The sequence below is a fragment of the Andrographis paniculata genome, unplaced genomic scaffold (assembly GCF_009805555.1).
Source record: "Andrographis paniculata isolate CXL003 unplaced genomic scaffold, ASM980555v1 Contig37END, whole genome shotgun sequence".
In the NCBI taxonomy this organism is placed as follows: domain Eukaryota; kingdom Viridiplantae; phylum Streptophyta; class Magnoliopsida; order Lamiales; family Acanthaceae; genus Andrographis; species Andrographis paniculata.
Genome location: NW_026137570.1, coordinates 578,419 through 592,633, shown reverse-complemented (window position 1 = coordinate 592,633; position 14,215 = coordinate 578,419). Strand labels below are relative to the sequence as shown.

At 33.0% G+C, this 14,215-nt stretch overlaps 2 protein-coding genes across 2 annotated transcripts; both read left to right on the top strand.

The window, feature by feature from the left end:
* Positions 1–2,834: 2,834 nt before the first annotated feature.
* LOC127250287 (protein GLUTAMINE DUMPER 5-like) lies at positions 2,835–3,478 on the top strand. Its single transcript, XM_051273478.1, has one exon. It carries the CDS (start codon positions 2,978–2,980, stop codon positions 3,476–3,478), a length of 501 nt encoding a protein of 166 aa, XP_051129435.1. The 5' UTR covers positions 2,835–2,977.
* On the top strand, positions 3,380–12,616 carry LOC127250286 (DNA-directed RNA polymerases IV and V subunit 2). The gene is made up of 8 exons (XM_051273477.1): positions 3,380–3,493; positions 7,203–7,739; positions 8,045–8,257; positions 8,389–9,275; positions 9,355–9,649; positions 9,817–10,770; positions 10,851–11,122; positions 11,854–12,616. Exons 1-8 carry the CDS (start codon positions 3,485–3,487, stop codon positions 12,353–12,355), a joined length of 3,669 nt encoding a protein of 1,222 aa, XP_051129434.1. The 5' UTR covers positions 3,380–3,484; the 3' UTR covers positions 12,356–12,616.
* Positions 12,617–14,215: the final 1,599 nt, after the last annotated feature.

Genomic DNA, 14,215 nt, shown 5'->3' with positions numbered 1-14,215 from the left:
ATTGAATTCCTTAATTAAAATGTAACAATTATTTCAACACTATCCTTGCTGGCCTATTATATATATAGGAATAATAGTAATTTTTATATCGTGCATGGAAGAATGTTAGTTGAAAAGTTTATGCTTTTATATTCATGAATATATATATATATGTATAATATTAATAATTTTCAAAATATCTATATATGAATATACTTAAAATTGGATTTTATCTTATAAGAGCTTGGACGTAATATTTTATTAGATAAAAGAATATATTTTTTTTTATAAAAATTACAATTAATATTATATTTCATAATAGGAATGAAATAAAATATTCTGTCCATCCAACTTATTGAAAGATGACATAATTCTCCATAAATATTATTTTGAAAAAATAAAATATATACATTTTAACGCAATATCCATAATATATGTACTCTATTCACAAAAAAATAAAACGTCAAGTATTCAATAATTTCTTTTTTAATATTACCGATATGATTTTTCATACTTAATGTAAAAAATACATTTATAAAAGAATACAAAATGAGATGAACTGAGCCTACGTATAAGAGCAATTGTTTTTTAATGTGGTTGGATAAAATCGTAGTAATAATTAACAAAAGAACTATTTTATTATTATATAATTAATTATTGATTATGTAATATAATTAAACAACTAATTACCCATCAGCAATCCACCACCCTACATTATTGTCAGTAGAACTTTTCTTGCAAAATATATAATTGTTATCTTTTATAATATTTATTTAAATAAAGTTATTATTTTCATATATGCTGAGAAACATTACTATATGTACATATATGAATGGAATCCAAACCTTAAAATAATTTCACGTAGAAGTGACAACATTACATTTGCAGAAATAATTTGATTCCACAAATTAAGAAATGTATAATTAAAAATAAAATAAAATATCACATTTAGGCAGCCAAACATATGCCAGAATCAAAATTCAATAATCCACGTAAATATTAAAATTATTAAATTAGTAAATAAATATTTGGCTATAATAAAAGATTCATTCATATTAAAATCCTGCTGTTGCCAGTTCAGAATTTGGCTTTTCAGCCACAATTGTATTTAACCTAATTATTATTATTATTATTATTATTATTGAGTCATTTTTACTAAAAAGCAAAAACAAATAATACCCAAGAAGATCAGTCCATCGGAATGAATATTATAATTATTAAAAGCACAATCCTAACTTTAAAATTACTATTCAATAAGTAAATGATCTCATGCAAAATGAAATAATAATAATAATAATAAGAATAATAATAATAATAATAATAATAATAATAATAATAATAATGACAGTTTGGATAGCACGTACTCTCAATTATTACATGTTTTAAAATAGATTTTTTTTTATCCCCCCAAAAAAAAAAAAAAAAGAATTAATACGTTAACTAAAAATTAACATTAAATTTGCATAATACAATAATGAATTTGAAATGCATTTAAAATATTTGTATAAAAATTTGTGCATGGGTCGATTCTTTTGAGCAAAGTCGATAATTTGAAAAGAACAACAGCAAAAATTAATAAAAAATGTATTTCTATTAATAGATTTGTTCGGTTTACATATTATGGGGTTCTTTTCTTTATAACATAAGCTGTTTTATTATTATTATTATTATTATTATTATTGTTATTATTATTATTATTGTTGTTGATGTTGTTGTTGTTTAATCTATATAAAATTAATAAAAAGATAATATATTATTTAGTTTTCTAAAATAATACTCCATCCGTGATATATATATGATTTCTTTTTGTTAGAGACAGTTATTTTGATAGTGATATTTTAAATATTTTTAATAGTATATTTCAATAAAATATATATAATATAAATATTATATTCTAAAAAATAAAATTTTATATAATACAAATAAATAAAAATATATATTTATTATTTATATTTAAGTTAAAATTAATTTTATAAAAAAATAAAAAAAATTAAATATAAATAAAAATATTCATTTATTAAAAAAGATAAAATAAATAAATAAATTGGTCGTACTAAAAAATTAGTAATTTAATTAAATTAATTTATAATCAAATAAAAAAATCAAACTCAAACATAGATCAAACAAATCTTATGATTGTATTCATTTTGTGTTTATGAATTAAAAGAACTTTCCTGTCAGTTATAAAAATTGTAAAAGTTATTCACTATGTTGGTCATTTGAGATTTTATAATATATTAAAAAATAATATTATTTTATTGAATAGTAAAAGTGTGCAAAAAAATTTGATATTTTTAACATTATACTTTATATATAAAATAATTGTAAATATAATGCTATATTTGTAACTTAATTACGATGTATAAAGAGTAAAATATGAATATTACAAAAAATTAACTCCAAGTTCCACGTTAGAAGACTAGAAGAAGAACTACATTTACAAGTTTCACAAAAACTCAGTAGTATGATATATTTTTAAAAAAATCTAAACAAATCTATGAGGAATCATTTGAGTTGGTGAAGTCCTAAATTAAAGCGAGAGTAATAGACAATAAAAAATAAAAATAAAATCTAACATTCTAATTATATCAAATTTATATTTTTTCTTTATCGCAAAATATCATATTAGATAATGATTTTTTATTATCCATAAATTTTCCAAAATCCCAAATCTGTCAAAAGTTTGTATATACGCAGCGTTAGATTTTTTCTGATAATTTATTGTCATCGACTACAACTACTTTTCATCGACTTACCAAAACGACAAAATTGCTCCTAACACCCTCAATTAATAGATATCAACATCTAAACCACCCCCCTCTCTCTCTATATATAACTGCATTGCCTTCGTTTTCTTTCATCAAAGCTTCTGTAATCTCTTCTGAACCGCCACCGGAGCACCTCATATTGACGCCATCGCCGCCGCTTCCATTCCTCAAGTGAATCACCGATCGATTTTAATTTTCAATTCAACCGACAGCGCCAGAGTCGAATCAAAATGAGACCGATTCGCTTCTCGTTTCACTCACGAGCAGTATCCAAAGTTGCGGGGATTCAATTCGTCTACGCCGCGCCGCCGCCGCCGGGAATGGAACACTCTCCGTGGCGCTCGCCGGTTCCGTACCTATTCGGAGGCCTCGCGGCGATGCTAGGGCTAATAGCCTTCGCGCTCCTCCTCCTCGGCTGCGCTTACTGGAAGCTCTTCGGCGGCGAGGAGATAGACGCTGCGCGCGACGGCGCCGTCGAGGAGAAGAGTGAGAACAGCTCCGATGCGAAGGAATCCTCTTCTTTCGAGGATAAGTTTCTGGTAATTATGGCTGGGGATGTTAGACCTACTTTTTTAGCTATTCCTGCTTCGCCAAACAGAGCTTCTGTATGCGAAAATTCAATTCAAGCTACCAGTAGAGAGCAGGAAAATCCGATTCCGAAAAATCAAAACGAGATTCAACAACAAGCAATAACAATCCACGAGAGCGGCGAATCATCTCAGGAAAATTGAAAACCTATGATTCCGGTCAGATCACTCTGCTCGATTTTGTGAAACTTGTGATTTATACAATATGAGTTATTTTTGTTTCAAAAAAATGCTCCTCCTGCTTAATCTGCATTGATATTCGGTTGAATCATTATCATAATTAGATCGTGGAGTATAGTATAAGTTAATTTTTTCAAACAAATTTCTCGTGCTGTTCCTGCTTAATTTGCATTCTTCGGTTGATTCATTATTGTAATTAGTTCCCGGAGTATAGTAACATAGCAAAATTTTATAATGAATATGCATGCGTCTTGTACTTCTGGCCGGAGTTGGTTCGTGCTTACCCCCGGGGGGTGGGGTAGGGTATAGGGTAGGGTAGGGGGTGGAGTGCGTAGGACCTACCCACCCACAGGAAGGAAAGCATGCATAGTTTCTCAAGTTTTTTGTTGTAAAATTCACTTTTGAGCTGGAAATATGATAAATTCATGCTTTGGTTGTGTGCCTTTTTGGGTTCATTAATCAAAGGTCTAATTAAATCAATAATTGTATTCTCTCAACAAGTCCGGTGGCGCAATAACTTCAAAATTAAACCTCTAGTTATTTAACCAAATTAATTCCCATTTAGTGGATATTGTTATTGCCTGCTTTAGCAGATATGATCATTGATTGTGTATAAACGGATAAAAAAACATATGGCATTCCGTACGGTGACTTTTGTATTTGTTTCCTTCTTTGAATTTAAAATTTCTTTAATTGAAAATTGAATTTTGTATGTGACATGCAGTGTTCTCTTAATATTATTTTTCAATTGTAATTTTTTAAAAATACTAATAATAAATACAAAACCAAAAATTCAAATTATTTCGGTGTAAAAAGTCAAAAAGTCATTATAAAAGTCAAAATATCAAATATTCAGTTAAAATCAATCTATTCACTCAGCATTTTTTCAATAAAAAAATAGAAATATATACACACATTAATATAATATATATTAATCACTTAATAAAAGTCAAACATAACACAAAGGAACATATGAATATGTTTTATATGTACTATTTCTAAATATAAATGTAGTAATGTCAGTTAAATTATACATTATATATTTATAGTAATTTTTTTTTTACTCAAAGTTAAATATTTATAGTTATTTTAATAAATAATAATCAAATTGTCACTATTTTTAAAAATTTTCTTTTACTAATTATTCTATTTCTTTTATTAATTTTTTAATAAAATTTTCATAATACTTTTACTTTATCTTTTATTTATTTTACTTTTTTATTACAAATGTTATATATTTTTTACTCTTCCTGTCCAACTAAACAAGTATAAACATAGCAGACCAGAAAAATAAGTTTTTATTCGAATCCATACATGAAAACAATGATACAATAATAATCATTCAAACATTAATATACAATGTAACTTTACAATATTTGATTTATTTGTTTTATATTTTAAATACAAATCAAAGTTATTGATAAAAATATATTATTGTTCTTCCAAAAATAACTTATCAAAATACATTTCAAATAAAATGTAATTTAAATCTAAGCCAAATAAACAATTCAGCTCTTATGATGACCGGCATGATATATTTGTATCTATATATAAAGCACCATAGTAATAAAATTATAATAGGACAACACATTTTTAAATATTGAAGTAAAATAAAATCTTCTTTTTGTTTGGATTAGATATTAAATTAATAAAGCTAAATCCGTAATGAACCATTATACCATGTCTAAAAAAATATTCTCAATATATTTTATTTCCAAAAAAAAAAAAGAAAAATTGATTCCACATCAAATTATATTACATTTAATTTACATATACTATAATATTCCAATATAAATTTTGAATTGAGATTCTCAAAAAACAATAATAAAGAATCAATATTTTGTTTAAAAAAAAGTCAAAGTTAAAAAAAAAACTTCAAATTTTCATTTTAAAAAGTCAAATATTTTCGACGTTGAAGATATAAGAGATTTGAACTTATGATTTAATCATTAGGAGTTTATGGTAATCCCACACCACCACGAGGTCATTTCTTAAGGGACCAATTTTTTTTTTTTTTTATCGGAAGTGGACCAAAATTTTTAAATATATATGGAATGGTTATAATGCCGGCTTGTCCCGACCAAATAGCAGATTGACAACAATTAAATCATTAGACTATATTTTTATTTTTGACATAAATTCTTTTCAATATATTTATAAAAATTATTTTTTAAACTTATATTTAATTTTAAAATTGAGCCGGACCCAATATTGATGGAACCAGGCACAACTCGATTTATACTCATGTTGGATCAGGCATAGCGCAATTATTTTCAAACTTGTTTTTTAAGTTCAAACACAACTTTTTTGTGCCGTACGATCCAATTTATTCGAGTCAAGGCAAGTCCGATCCAATTTTATATCGGGCCTAGGAATCCAGGCCCGGGTCAAAGCCGCGGCTGGGCTAGTTAATTTTAATTTTAATTTTTTAATTCATTATTTAAAAAAATCTAATACGATCTATTATTATTTACATCATTTTTATATTTTAAATATAAAATATTCAATTAAATTATTATACAAAATACATACACTCTAAAAATGATAAAATTATCTATATAAAATATTTATATTGAATTTTAAATATATGTTTTCAACATTTTAACTGGTAAAAATATAAATAATGACGTAAAAGTGGAATTGAAGACCAGTAAAGGCTTTAGCCTAGCAGTGTTCTTCGTTTTCCAATACAGTCGACTTTGAATCTTCTCTTTCAATTCCTCTCTCTCCTCACTCTCACTCTGCGCGCCTCTGCGGGGGAAGGAGCGCTTCCAGTCGCCAAGAAATTTCTGTAAATTGACTCTGCCGACCCACCGTCGAAGTGAGTTTCTATTCAAGTATCCTCTTACGCCTGATTTTTGTGATTTTCTTTGAAGGTTTGCGACTGTTTGTGGTTTTAATTCGTGGTTTCGTCTTCGTTGTGACACATGCATTTTGGTTTTTTGTGAGGTTTTTGAGGAAGGAAGTTTGATTTAGGGTTTTGCTCAGTAGGTTGGAAGTAAAAAAAAGGGGGGAAACGTTTTGACCTAAAAGAAGCTCGGTAATATGGGTTTGTGTGGTTTACAAAAATGACATTTATTATAAATTTTGTATGATTTAGGGTTTTAATGGCATATTTAAGAGAAAGGGTGATGAATTGTAAAACATGCGTTTTAGGAGGAAGTTTTACCCCTTTCTCTGCATTTCTTGCTCAGCGGTGCAGAGGCTGAGCTCTATGAGCATTTGTGTGTGCGATTTGGGAAATGCAGTGTGGGTTTCTTTTTGGGGTTTTCGATGTTGTTTTGTGTACTGCTGAATTTACATGAAAAGGACTTCGAATTTCATACTTGTTTTGCAGCCAATTTCATGTTTATTATGAGTGGAAAGAGTTTGGAAGTGATTCCCTGTGGTTTGGTGTTCTAGATTGTTTTGTGTATCAAAATTTTGAGGTGAAAATAATGCTTGATTTGAAGTTTTTTCGAAGGAAAAATGAATATTATCATAGATTAAATAGTGTGAAAATTTTAACAAAAGCATAAGTTAACACAGCCATTATTTCTCTCCATGTCCATCCATGGTGGAAAATAGTAATGATCGGATGATGTGAAGTGATTGTGTTTTTTGAAAAACAAAGATTGGAGTAGTTTGTGAGTTGCCGCGACATCAGTGAAGTATTTTTATTTATTTATTTGTTAAATTATTTGTGCAGATGGGGGCAAAGGATTTTCTGGGAGGAGCTGGACCTAGTAGCCTAAAAGGAAAGGCTTATAATGGCTCGGCCAAGATGGATATCGATGATGATGAGGAGGAGGAGGATATTGATGATATGGAGGTTGAGTCATCTGGTTCGGATGATGAGCCTCATAATTCTTTGCAAGGATTGAATGAGGGTTCTGTGAAAGAATTCTGTAAAAAGGCCACAAGAGCATTTTTCGATGAGTATGGTTTGATTAGCCACCAGATCAATTCGTACAATGATTTTGTTAGACATGGCATTCAGAAGGTGTTTGATTCGTTTGGGGAGATCCTTGTTGAGCCCGGATATGATCCATCAAAAAAGAATGGTGATTGGAGGCGTGGTTCAATCAAGTTTGGGAAGGTCACTCTCGAAAAACCCAGATTCTGGCCTGGTGAAAAATTCCAGTCGGTTGATGGTGCTAGGGTTGATTTGGAGTTGTATCCTCGACACGCTCGTCTTCAGAACATGACGTATTCCTGCCGGATCAAAGTCATGGTACATGTTGAGGTTGTAAAAGATTCTAAACCCTTCTGCCTCCATAGCCATTTACACAGTGATTTTAATTTTATATTTTTTGTTCTTTTGCGTACTATCCATTTGCAGTTCGAGTGTTGGAGCCATTATATCCTGTGATGCATCGTTTACAGTTAGATACTAATTTTGGGGCAAAAATTTTGCTGACTACTTCTAGAATTGTTGCAATGTGTGTATTCTTGTCTTTTCAAAAAGTTCTAAATAGCCATAGCATTGGCCCAGTTCCCTTTTTTATTTTTATAAAAAGTATTTCTCAATCATTTGAATTGTATTTTCAGATCTATGAGGAAAGCTTCGGCCGAAGTGATAAGTTCCAAACTGGTACGGAAACAGGGGTTGCAAAGACAGAAGTGACGAGTTTTGATAAAGAGCTTATGTTCGGTAGACTTCCAATCATGGTGAACTCAGACTTGTGCTGGATGAATACATCTGAAAAAAGGGATTGTGAATTCGACCAAGGAGGATATTTTGTAATCAAAGGCACTGAGAAGGTACGGTTAAGTAATAATGTCTTTATGTATGGATAATTGGAATCAACCATTTTTTCGTTATCCCTCTTATAAATTTATTCGTCAATATTGTGTTACCTCAAGACATGAATTTTCTGCAATTTTTGCTACAGACTTTCATTGCACAAGAGCAGATATGCCTTAAAAGGCTTTGGGTGTCCAAAGAACCTACTTGGACTATAGCATATCGACCGGTTTTTAAAAGAAGAAGAGTTTACGTGAAGTTAGTTCCAAGAATGGAGCCGATCATAGGCGGGGAGATGATCCTTACAGTTTACTTTTCTGTTTGTGAAGTTCCAATGTGGCTTCTATTCTTTGCTTTGGGGGTTCAAAACGACAAGGAGGTTCTGAAACTTATCGATCTTGACGTTGAGGAAGATTCCGTCATCGCAAATATACTTCTTGGAACAATTTATGATGCCGACAAAAAGCATGTTGGTTTCCGGAAGGATGGGAATGCGCAAAAATTCATCAGGGAACACATGATGAAATCTAAGTTTCCCCCGGCAGAATCGGTGGATGAATGCATAAGGAACTACCTCTTTCCTAACCTTAAAACCCCTAGGCAGAAGGCGTGTTTTCTTGCGTATATGGTTAAGTGTCTCCTTGAGGCTTACAGAGGACGCCGTAAACCCGATAACAGAGACGATCTTAGGAATAAGAGGTTGGAGTTGGCCGGGGAGTTACTTGAGAGAGAATTGAAAGTTCATATCAAACACGCCGAGAGGCGCTTGGTTAGATCTTTACAAAGGGATCTCGACAAGGAGCGCGATGTTAATGCCGACAATTTCGATCAGTACCTTGATGCATCGATTGTTACTAATGGTCTTTGCAGAGCCTTTTCCACCGGGGCGTGGTCACATCCTTACAAGAGAATGGAGAGAGTTTCGGGCGTTGTGGCTACTGTTCGTCGAACGAATCCATTACAGGCGACAGCTGATATGAGGAAGACTCGCCAGCAAGTTTCTTACACCGGAAGAGTTGGCGATGCAAGATACCCGTAAGTTGTTTGATGTCGTGTTAATTTGGTTTCAGTTCTTACAGTGAACACCTGATGGTTTTTGATGTTGTTATTGCAGACATCCGTCTCATTGGGGTAAGATTTGCTACATCTCTACTCCCGACGGCGAAAATTGTGGACTGGTTAAAAATCTTGCGAGTACGGCGCTCATCAGTACAAATATTCTGGAACAAAAGTCGATTATTAGGACGCTTCACAAGTGTGGAATGGAAAAGTTGGATGAGACTTCTTCCAATGTTGATGGAAAACAGAAAATTTTTCTCGACGGGGATTGGGTCGGCGTCTGCAAAGATTCTTCGTCCTTTGTCTCTAAGCTGAGAAGCAAACGCCGTAGATCGGTTCTTCCTCATCAGGTAAGCTATGCAAAATTTCATTTAACTTTCTCTGTTACCGCAATGGGTGGCTCCAAACCTTTATATGTCGACGATTTTCCGATCACATAATGTTGGAAGTTCGATTTTCTTGTATTTTCTGTAGTGTATTGGTTTATATGTATATGTATATGTATAATGTTTTGCAGGTAGAAGTTAAAAGGGACGCGACCAATGGAGAAGTGCGGATATTTGCCGATGCTGGAAGAATCCTCCGTCCTCTTTTAGTCGTAAAGAACTTGAAGAAAATACGTGACTTGAAAGGGGGATTTTCATTCGGGACACTTCTACAAACTGGAATAGTCGAGCTTGTAGGAGCCGAGGAAGAAGAAGATAATCAGACGGCGTGGGAAATAAGATACCTTTTCCGGTCAGAGCTGGAGAACCTTTTCTCAGCCGTGAAGTACACACACTGCGAGATCGACAGTTCGTTCTTGTTGGGGTTGAGCTGTGGCATTATCCCGTTCGCAAATCACGATCACGCGAGGAGAGTTCTGTACCAATCTGAGAAGCATTCGCAGCAAGCTATTGGGTACTCGACGACGAACCCGACGATCCGGGTCGACACGAATTCGCACCAGATGTATTACCCCCAGCGGCCGCTTTTCCGGAGTTTTCTTGCGGACAACCTCGGAAGTTCGAGGTACAACCTCCACAAGGGGATGGTGCCGCATCCCGAGTACTTCAACGGGCAGTGTGCGATCGTTGCCGTCAATGTCCATCTCGGGTACAACCAGGAGGATTCGTTGGTGATGAACCGTTCGTCTTTGGAACGCGGGATGTTCCGAACCGAGCACGTGAGGAGCTACAAATCGGAAGTCGAGAATTCGGAGGCTGCGCCGGGGAAGAAGGTGAAGGACGACGAGTTAATCAACTTCGGGAAGATACCGAGCAAGATTGGACGCGTCGATAGTCTCGACGAAGACGGGCTTCCGTACGTCGGTGCGAATCTGCAAACCGGAGACATTGTCATCGGGAAACACGCAGCGTCGGGCGTCGATCATAGCATTAAGCTAAAGCACACGGAAAAGGGTATGGTTCAGAAGGTCGTCCTTTCAGCCAACGACGAAGGAAAGAACTATGCAGTCGTATCACTTCGACAGGTCGTTTCTTAGGGTAATATTATAATTTTATCGACTCACGTCTCCTTTTTTGTAATAATGTTTGATCTACGGCTTTTCAGGTGCGGTCCCCGTGCCTCGGCGACAAGTTTTCGAGCATGCACGGGCAGAAGGGTGTCCTCGGATTTCTCGAGTGTCAAGAAAACTTCCCTTTCACACAACAAGGTATTGTTCCCGACATTGTAATAAACCCGCATGCATTTCCTTCTCGACAAACGCCAGGTCAGCTCTTGGAGGCTGCTCTCGGGAAAGGGATCGCACTCGGAGGTCATCTGAAACAGGCGACCCCGTTTTCTACACCGTCGGTTGAAGACATAACAAGCCAACTTCACAGGTATCTATCATTTTACTTATGCATTTTCGCTTGGTCACAGAGATTATCATATAATGATATTATTAAGGCGTTCACTCCGCGTTTCTGGATGAATTTTGATGTTTTTATGTGATATTAAGAATTATGTCAAAAATATAAAATATGCTCCATCCGTCATCCCATTTGACCCGGCCTTATTTTCCTTAAAAAATAGGTCAAAATAGAAATAGTTTCTTTTTAGGGTAAATAACAAGTAGAAACAGTGGTGTTTTTTTACGAGAATAAATTTGAAAAAAAAAAAAAAAAATAAGAATAAATTGTGATGATAAGAGTATTATTTGAAGTTGAATATTTTGACTTTTTTTAATGAATATTTTGAATTTTTTTTTTACTTTTTGACTTTTATAAAAATGTTTTGTATTGTTTATTACTACCTCCGTCCGGCTCTAACGGTCTCATTTATTTTTTGGGTGTTTTTAAATATTAATTATTATATTTAAAAAAGTACAAATTAAGAAAAAATTGCAAAAATCCATTAGTGTGTTATAATACTAATAGAAGAAAATTTGTAAAAAAAAATTATATAAATACGTGACTGTCAGGCATATTATTTTTGGGGAATTGCAATTGAAAAATATTATTGGGTGAACAAAGCCTTTGTTATTATTTGTTAGAGTAGAAATAATAAAATTACGAGTAGATAAAATTGTTCTTCGATCGTTAAGTCTCGTGATCTTGTGCATTTCTGTCAGGCTCGGGTTTTCCCGTTGGGGGCACGAGAGGGTGTTCGACGGGCGAACCGGCGAAATGGTACGGTCCCTAATCTTTATGGGGCCGACGTTCTACCAGCGGCTGACCCACATGGCTGAGGACAAGGTGAAGTTCCGGAACACGGGGCCGGTCCACCCTCTGACCCGGCAGCCGGTGGCTGACCGGAAACGGTTCGGCGGGATCAAGTTTGGGGAGATGGAGAGGGATTGTCTTATCGCGCACGGCGCGGCGGCGAATCTGCATGAGCGGCTGTTCACGCTGAGCGACTCGTCGCAGATGCACATATGCCGGAAGTGTAAGAACATGGCAAATGTGATACAGCGGCCGGTGTTTGGGGGGCGGAAGATACGGGGGCCGTATTGCCGGGTGTGCGAGTCCGTGGAGGACGTCGTGAGGGTGAATGTGCCGTACGGAGCTAAGCTGCTGTGCCAGGAGCTCTTCAGCATGGGGATCTCCCTCAAGTTTGACACCAAGCTCTGCTGAGCCGAGCCGAGCCGGGGGATCTCGACTGGTTTGGCTTTCTTTGATGTTCTTGTTTATGTTCATTCGACGACAGCTCTGTTGTTTAGCTGAAATCTTAAATCTTCATGTTGAACTGAAGAAAGGGTGTGTGTGTTTGGAGACTTTGTTGGGTGGGTTCTTTACTCTTTTGATATCACATCCTTGGAAAAATGATGAAAGAGGGTAGTTTTTTATTTTATTATTATTTTATATTTATATATATATATTATATATGTTGATGTTGTTTGCAGGGTTCGATTAGAGGTGGCAAATTAGGCTGATTTTTTATGTTGGCCCGGTCCGGCCCGACAATAGTTGGCCAGACATGCACGATCGAAACTAGGCTGTTTGGCCCATTTTGATTTCTCTCAGATTTGATTCAAGGATTTGATGGAATTAAATCCTATGAAATTTATGTTTGGTTAAAAAAAAAAGGTAGAATTTAAAATGATGAGATTTGAAAAAAATGGTTTACAAATAAGGGATTTTTTTTGTAATAGGGATACGTCTGTTACTTTTAAATCTCATTCTTGAAATTTTAATTTTTACATTTATATCTTCTTATAAAACAAATAATAGTATTATATTTATATAAAAAATTAAATAATTTTAATATTAATTATTATTTGAATTATATATTTAATTAAATTTATATTATTTTTAATTATACAATATTTTTTAAATAAATTAATAAATTCATTGTTTAAATTATTATTTATTATAAATTTTATTTGAATTATAAAATTATAGGGACGACCATAAGTCGGGTTCAGACGGACTGATATTCATCCCAAATATATATTGTTAAATCCGATATTCAAATTGGATCCGATTATACTAGATCCGACCGAGACTATACCCAGTAATACTCGATGGATCCGAAAAATCCATTTTTTTTACAATTCTTAAATTTTAATTTAAAATTATACATATACCGGATCCAATGTATATTAAAATTTATGTATTTAATTAGAAAAATATTATAATAAAAAAATGAATATGTTAAACTCAAAAAATATTTTTAATATAATTATATTATTCAAAATTATTTTTTGATATGTCTGGCTGATATATTATTATTATATTACCCTGATCATGATCCGGATCCAGGTCTAATACTCAAATAATTGGACTCAACTTCAAATAAATAGGTCGGGCTCGGTTGGGTCTCGAGTTTACGAGAATCTATTGTCATCCTATAATATTATTGATATCTTTTCAATTTATATTAATAATGAATTAGAGGTTTAATTTGTCAAAATAAATAAAATTCATAAGAGGACAATTATGTCATTTAGAATATAAAAAATCAAAACCCACGAAATATAAATCCCATCACATTTTACCAACCACACATAATATGAGATTTCAAATCCTAAATATAATAAATCCCATCACATATAAATCCTACTGTGAAATCTCAATCCCACCAAAAAAATCCATGAACCAAACAGCCCTTAGTTTTGTTTTTTTTCTTTTATATATATTTAAAGTAATCTAATACTCCCTCCTCCCATAAATATTGTCTTAATTGGGTTGGACACGAAATTTAAGGAATATTAATATTATATTGGCAGTGAGTAAAAGTATGGATAAAATTTTTTTTTTGCCCTTGCGAGTGTATTAGTGTAAAAAGTAATGGCAATTGTGTAATAAAAATGAAAAAGTATGGGTAGTTTTACGGTGATATAGTTATTTATGAAAATAAGACTATTGTTTTGAGACGGACAAAAATGGTAAATAAGACAATTGTATTAGGACGGAGGGAGTAAAATTTATATGTTAAACAATGAGAATTGAACCTATAACTATTGTATTGACATTAATATAAATTTATTTGTT

What these genes read in the sequence shown, in the direction of transcription:
- LOC127250287 (XM_051273478.1), top strand. Translation starts at nt 2,978, where the DNA reads ATGAGACCGATTCGCTTCTCGTTTCACTCACGAGCAGTATCCAAAGTT.
- LOC127250286 (XM_051273477.1), top strand. An exon ending in TAATCAAAGGCACTGAGAAG is followed by an intron (nt 8,258 to 8,388) that starts GTACGGTTAAGT and finishes TTTTTGCTACAG; the next exon opens with ACTTTCATTGCACAAGAGCA. An exon ending in CAGTCGTATCACTTCGACAG is followed by an intron (nt 10,771 to 10,850) that starts GTCGTTTCTTAG and finishes ACGGCTTTTCAG; the next exon opens with GTGCGGTCCCCGTGCCTCGG.